A 6862-nucleotide genomic window follows, 5' to 3' on the forward strand; every position below is an offset into this window, starting at 1 on the left:
GTTAGGTGAATGGTGTAGTCCTGGTTTGTAGAGAATAAAAAGAGAGGCACTGTTGGATCCCAGAAACCTGGGGTTTTTGAGGTTTCTGTGCTGGCAGGCACTGACCCACTGGAGAGCACTGCTTTTGACCTGAGGCCTTCCTTGGAGACGGCTTCTAGATAGGAGTGATGAAGTTCAAATGACGAGTGTGTAGTGAAATAGAAGTGTGTGCTTTCCCATGGTGATGGGTTTTAAATTGGAGGGTTTTATAATACAGCAATAGGTATGAGACAAAATGGAGGATCTTTGGTGTTGTCTCTTCCAGTTTTCACCTTCCTTCTTCCTCCTCCTTCTTCATGGGTTTCAGGTAGCAGTTTCTGGTTGGTCAGTCAGTGTCACCCTAAGGGACATGGGAATTTAGTTATTGGGTTAAAAGCATCAATGATACAGGTGTTAATTCTCTATTGGACTCTTTAGCTCTAAAAGACCTTGTAGCTACATGTGTCTTCCTTTCCTACAGGAAAAAAGCAACTTTCACCTCCAGGCACCCATGGCCAAAATTTGGGAATCTACCTCCAGAATTCCCTATCTCCAAGAACAGCTCCCAGACAAAAGCTGCCAGGACTGACAGGTCTGGCTGGCCTTGGCTTCCTGAGGGCTGGCTCTCATCTGTCTTTTGAAACACTGGGCCTCCATTTTTTCTTTCCTAATGAAAAGAACTCTTCTTCCATTCAGGTACAACCAAAATTGAGATTCAATCTCTAAAAATCCCTGTGTCCAAGGATTTCCCCCAGATGAAAGGTGCCAGGAGAGACAGGTCTGGCTGGCTTGGCCTAAGGGTGGCCACCTCTCATCTTCTTCCAAAGCACTTGGGCTTCGCACTTTTCTTTCCTATGGATGAAAACATCCATCTCGACCACACGCCCCTGGCCAAAATTGGGATTCCAGCTCCAAAACTCCGTACATTCAAGGATTGCTCCCAAGTGAAAGCTGCCAGAACAGAGAAGTCTGGCTGCCCTTGGTCTCTGATGGCTGCCTTTCATCTGCTCCTGAAACACTGGTGTTCTGTGCTTTCCTTCCTACAGAAAAGAACTGTCCTTGTCCTCCAGATTTCCATGTCTGAAATTGGTATTCCACCTCTAAAATTCAGTATATCTAGGAATTACTCCCAGACAGAATCTGCAAATAGCAACAGGTCTGGCTGTCCTTGGCCTCTGGTGACTGCCCCACATCTGCCCCTGCAACACAGGGGGTCAGCTGTTTCCTTCCTATGGAGATGGTGGTGACACCTTTGGGACCCCGTGGCACCAAGGACATCACTGTGGCACTGCTGGGCTGCATGGTGCCAAGGGGCCGGTGTGAAGCAGCAGGGCTCTGTGGAACCAAGAGGCCATTGTTGCATTACAGGGCCTCGTGCAGCCAAAGGGGAACTGTGATCCTGCAGGGCACCGTGGATCCATGGAGAACATTGTGGCATTGCAAGGCCCCATGGAATCATGGAGACAATTGTGACACTGTGGGGTCCCATGGAACCAAGGGGACATGGAACAGCTCTGGCTGGCCTTGGCCTCCTGGGTCCACCTGGCAGGTCTGGCTGATCCTGGCATGTTGAGAGCTGCATCTCATCAGCCCCTGGAACACTGGGGCTCTGGGCTTTCCTTTTGATGTGAAAGAACCATCCACCTTTCCAGGTGCGCAAGGATAGAATTGGCACTGCCCATAAAAAGTTCTCCGTAGACAAGGGCTGCTCCCAGCCAAAATCTGCCAGGACAGACAACTCTGGCTGGCCTTGGCCTCCTGAGGGCTGTCTCTCATCTACCACCACACACTGGGACTCAGTGCTTTCCTTCCAGTGGGAAAGAACTGCCCTCCTTACCAAGCTGCCAATGTCCAAAACTGGGATTCCACCTCCAAAATTGCATCTGTCCAAGAACTGGGTCCAGACAAAAGTAGCCAGGACAGACAGGTTCTCTGGTGATTTCCTTAGAGCACAATGTTTTCATTTGCCAACACCTTGGAGAGGGCCCAGAGACCACCAGGCAGCAACTGACAGAACAAGAGGACACAGCCTCAAATTGTGTCTAGGGAAAATTTGGCTGGATACTAGGAAAAAAGATTTTGACGGAAAGAGTGATAAAAGTACTGGAATGATCTGCCCAGTGAGGTGGTGGAGTCACCATCCATGGATGTGTTAAAACCAAGACTGGATGTGGCAATTTGGGCCATGGTCAAGTTGAGGTGTTAGGGCATGGGTTGGATTTGCTGTTCTTGAAGGTCTCTTCCAAACTAGTCAATCTGTGAAATCGCTGAATTCTGTGAATTCTGTGAATCTCAGAAGTTTGGGTTTGGAGGCTGCAAGAACATGACCTCTGTATAAGGACAAAACAGCTCTGTGTTCAGTGGAGTGGAGATTGGGGACAGAAGAAGAGAGCCCAGGGAGTGATTCAAGGGAGGTTTCATAGATGGAGGATCCTTTAGACATAGCTGAAAACAGGCTGAGAAAAAAAGAAAGAATTGATGCCAAGAGCAGATGGGATGGTCCAGACTGGACCCAAGGTTAAAGAAATTTCACTCGCAGGGCAGGGCTGTGTGCAGCACATCCCCCAGAAGGAGTCTGGAGCAGCCCAAGGCTTTGTGTGTGCAGGCAGAGGCAGGCAGGACGCAGAGCTGTCAGCAAAGGAAGGGGCCAGCCAGGTGGGGCAGCCGGGGGATGAGGACAGCCTGCAGGGACAGAGGGGCAGGGCATGGACACCGTAGGACAGCCTGGGCTGCAGAGGGCACAGGGATGGGCAGCAGCTGAAAGGCCCTGCCAGAGCCAAGTGCTGCAGCACTTTGGCCATGGCTGCTGGCCCTGGGCCCTTGGCCAGCAGGGGACAAGTGAGCCTTGCTGTGCTGGGGCCTCATTGCCTCCTTGTCCCTGCTCAGCAGCCTGGCAGGGGCCGCCCCATGGTGCTGCCCTTGGCATTGCACATCCCCAGAGCCCAGTGCCCCGGGAAGAGCCCTGAGCAAGGAGGGAGGGACAGGATCTGCCTTGCCAGGGGCTGGGGCTCAGCCCTTGGCCCTTGGCATTGCTGAGACACATCCAGGTTTGCTCAGCATCAGGGACACCTTTCCCTTTTTTCCCCTCCTGTAATTGCTGCCTCCAGTGTACTGCTCTACCTGGTACCTGGGACACTTACTCAGTTGTGTCCCTCAGTGGAATCCATTAAAACTTCAGGTAAGTTTAGAGTTCTCTTTTAGTTTTGAGTTCTTGAGAAGTTCTTTGAACACTCTCTGAGGGACTGCGTCCGATGTAAACAGCACCCAGTCCCCAAGAGGGTCATTAATGTCCTTGTGCTGTGTCTCTGCAGCTGAGATGGGTTGAGCTCCTGGCACAGAGGCAGCTAACAAGGCAAACCAAGAAAAGCTTGAAAAAGACATTTCTGCTGAGGAGCAGCTCCTGTCCCAGCCCAGCAGGGCTGAGGGCACTGCCTGCAGGCACTGAGGGGACAGGAGCCAGGCACAGACAGGATAAAGGCAATCAGGACTGGGAAGACATTGAGCTGAGACTTCACTTGGGGAAACATCTTCACAGGCCTGGACATGGTGAGTCTGTGGGTGCAGGGCAATGTCCCCTGTGCTCCTGGAGGGATCTCCTGCAGCCAGCACAGCCCACAGCCTGGGGGATGTGTCAGGAGGACTCTGCCAGTGCTGCTGCCAGGGACACCTGCAGGGGCTGAAGCTGGGGCTGCAGCCAGGGCTGTCCTGCAGAGCAGCTCCTGCAGCCCTCAGGGCTCTTGGCCAGCCCAGGGCATGTGCCACCTGCCAGGGACAGCTCTCAGCCTGCCTGGCAGCTCCCCATGGACTGTGGGCAGAAGTTGGAGGTGGAAGGAGCCACCCCCATCAGGGCAGATTCCTCCTGCTCTGGAGATGCTGCTGCATGGCCAGGGCTGCTCTCAGCTCTCTCCTCAAGGCAAGGCAAAGGGGCTGTCAGGTGTGTCTGTGTCCCTGAGACTCCTGCACTGTCCCACGGGGCATCAGCAGATGTGCCTCAGCTCTGCCTCACAAAGTGCCTCCTCCTCAGCCTGCTCTGCCTACAGACAGCAGCAGCAGCACCTTGGCTTGCAGCATCTCAGTTTGTCTGAGCTGCCCTTCAGGCCCTGCTGCCAGGGAGATGCCCCTGGGCAGTGCCCTGTGCTGGGAGGGGTCTGCAGGGCAGAGCTGAGCCCCCAGGGCTGGGCTGGGCTCTGGCAGCACTGGCAGGGACAAGCCTTGGATAAAGAGAAACAGCTCCCAGTGGGCACAACTCCAGGCAGCAGAGAGCCAGACCAGCTCTGGATACACCTCACTGTCCATTGGAACAGACAAAAAAAATAAGTTTTTGGAAATTTATTTTGGAATTGGACCTTTCAAAAGGACTAATTCATTTTTCAAGCACTCTTTAAGTGCAAAAACCCTGAAATAAAATGAGGTTCAATGAAAAAATGCCACCTCTGTGGGACCAGCAGTTCTGAGTTCCCTGGGGCACAGGGAGCCCTGTTTTTCCTCTGGGCTCACCACTGTTCAGGCTGAGTGCAATGCTGAATATGAGGCAGGAACTCAGCAGGAGCAGATACCCAAACTCAAAAAGTTTAGCAGAGATCTCCCACAGGAAAGCAAGTATTTTGAAGGGATTCTTACAAAAATGGCTTAAAACTGAGCCAAGAAACTTGGTCTCAATTTGTCAATGTTTTCTTTCAACAGCCCAAAATGCCCAGAGTGCAGAAATTTCCAACAGCAGCTCCATCAGGCACTTCCTCCTGCTGGCATTGGCAGACACGCGGCAGCTGCAGCTCCTGCACTTCTGCCTCTTCCTGGGCATCTCCCTGGCTGCCCTCCTGGCCAACGGCCTCATCATCAGCGCCGTAGCCTGCGGCCACCACCTGCACACCCCCATGTTCTTCTTCCTGCTCAACCTGGCCCTCACTGACCTGGGCTCCATCTGCACCACTGTCCCCAAAGCCATGCACAATTCCCTCTGGGACACCAACAACATCTCCTACTCTGCATGTGCTGCTCAGCTGTTTCTCTTTTTCTTCTTTCTTGGAACAGAGTTGTCCCTCCTGACCATCATGTGCTACGACCGCTACGTGTCCATCTGCAAACCCCTGCACTACGGGACCCTCCTGGGCAGCAGAGCTTGTGCCCACATGGCAGCAGCTGCCTGGGCCAGTGCCTTTCTCAATGCTCTGCTGCACACAGCCAATACATTTTCCCTGCCCCTGTGCCATGGCAATGCCCTGGGCCAGTTCTTCTGTGAAATCCCACAGATCCTCAAACTCTCCTGCTCCAAATCCTACCTCAGGGAACTTGGGCTCATTGCTGTTAGTGCCTGTTTATCACTGTGTTGTTTTGTGTTCATTGTTTTCTCCTATGTGCAGATCTTCAGGGCTGTGCTGAGGATTGCCTCTGAACAGGGAAGGCACAAAACCTTTTCCACCTGCCTCCCTCACCTGGCTGTGCTCTCCCTGTTCTTCAGTACTGGCACGTTTGCCTACCTGAAACCTGCTTCCATCTCCTCCCCATCCCTGGATCTGGCCCTGTCAGTTCTGTACTCAGTGGTGCCTCCAGCCCTGAATCCCCTCATCTACAGCCTGAGGAACCAGGAGCTCAAGGCTGCAGTGTGGAGATTGCTGACTCAAGTATTACAAAAACATTAATCTGCTGGCCTAATCCCATCTAATAAAAGCAATTTTTGATAGTTCTTGTTGGTTTGGTTGTGCATTTTTGTTCCTTTCTTTCTGTATTTTTTAACATAGTATACAAAGACAAGCCTTTGTTTGTTCCATTTCTCATTTTGTTTCTCTCCACATTCACTGTGTCCACAGAGGGTTTCAGTAAGTAGCTGTGATCTAAGGGTCTTTAATGAACTAAAGGATCTCTCTCCCAGCACATTTTTTTCCAGAGATCCCCCTTTTGTTCCCTTCCCTGGAGCTGCAGCAGCAAGGTCTGTGTGCAGAGCTGGGGCAGATCAGTGCTGGCACAGCAGCTGTGCCCAGCAGCAGCAGCAGCAGCACTTGGTGTTGCCAGTGCTGCTCCCGTGCCACTGCCCCGCTGCCCTCCTGCCCCTGGTGTTGCTGCAGGGCCTGAGTGCTCTCGGGGCCGGGCACAGCCCTGGGGGTGGCAGTGCCAGGGCTGCAGCAGGGACAGGCCATGGGCACTGCTGGGGCAGCGCTGACACCTCAGGGCAGGGCCTGGGGGCTGGAGGCTCCTTGCCCAGGCTCTCTCCAGAACACCTGGCCAGGCCAACGCTGAGCACAGAAAAGCCCCGGGAGCAGCCCCAGGCTGGCCGTGGGCAGGCTGGGCCCAAACAGCATGGCTGGTGCTCTGCAAGGTCCCTGCAAGGGGAGAGCCTGGCAAGGAGCAGCAGAGCAGGGGCTGATCCATCCCCAGTGCGCTGGACACCCCAGGGCAGCGTCCCAGAGCGTCCTCGTGCACCTGCCAACAACATCCCCCCTCTGCAGCCCTGGCCTCTCCCCCAGCTCACACAGGTGCCCCATCCTTGCAGGCACACACACGGCAGCACTGCCTCAGGAGCCCCTGTTTGCATTGCACAGAGCAGGCGTCAGCACCGCCATGGTGCTGCTGTGGGCACAGGGACCTGAGGGAGCACAAATGCCATCAGCCCCTGGGGCCAGCAAGGGCTGCGGGACCAGAGGGAAACCACTCAGGTTTGTCGTGGCCTCTGAAGTCAGACAGAAAGTTTGTTCCCATGAGCTTTGACTTTCCTCTCCCGCTGCAGGCATTGCTGATCCGAGCTAGGGCTGCTTGGGAGCCACCCCCACACTGCCATGAGCATTTCTTTGGCTTCACCTTTGCTCTTCTTCTTCTTTCCTTATCCAGATTTCTTCCTCCTGCCCACCAC

The 6862-nt window shown here is 53.9% G+C and overlaps 1 protein-coding gene across 1 annotated transcript; it reads left to right on the forward strand.

Moving 5' to 3' along the window:
- Window positions 1–4730: 4730 nt before the first annotated feature.
- LOC134057485 (olfactory receptor 14J1-like) lies at window positions 4731–5657 on the forward strand. Its single transcript, XM_062514463.1, has one exon. It carries the CDS (start codon window positions 4893–4895, stop codon window positions 5655–5657), a length of 765 nt encoding a protein of 254 aa, XP_062370447.1. The 5' UTR covers window positions 4731–4892.
- Window positions 5658–6862: the final 1205 nt, after the last annotated feature.

This window comes from Cinclus cinclus, unplaced genomic scaffold, assembly GCF_963662255.1.
Source record: "Cinclus cinclus unplaced genomic scaffold, bCinCin1.1 SCAFFOLD_153, whole genome shotgun sequence".
Classification (NCBI taxonomy): domain Eukaryota; kingdom Metazoa; phylum Chordata; class Aves; order Passeriformes; family Cinclidae; genus Cinclus; species Cinclus cinclus.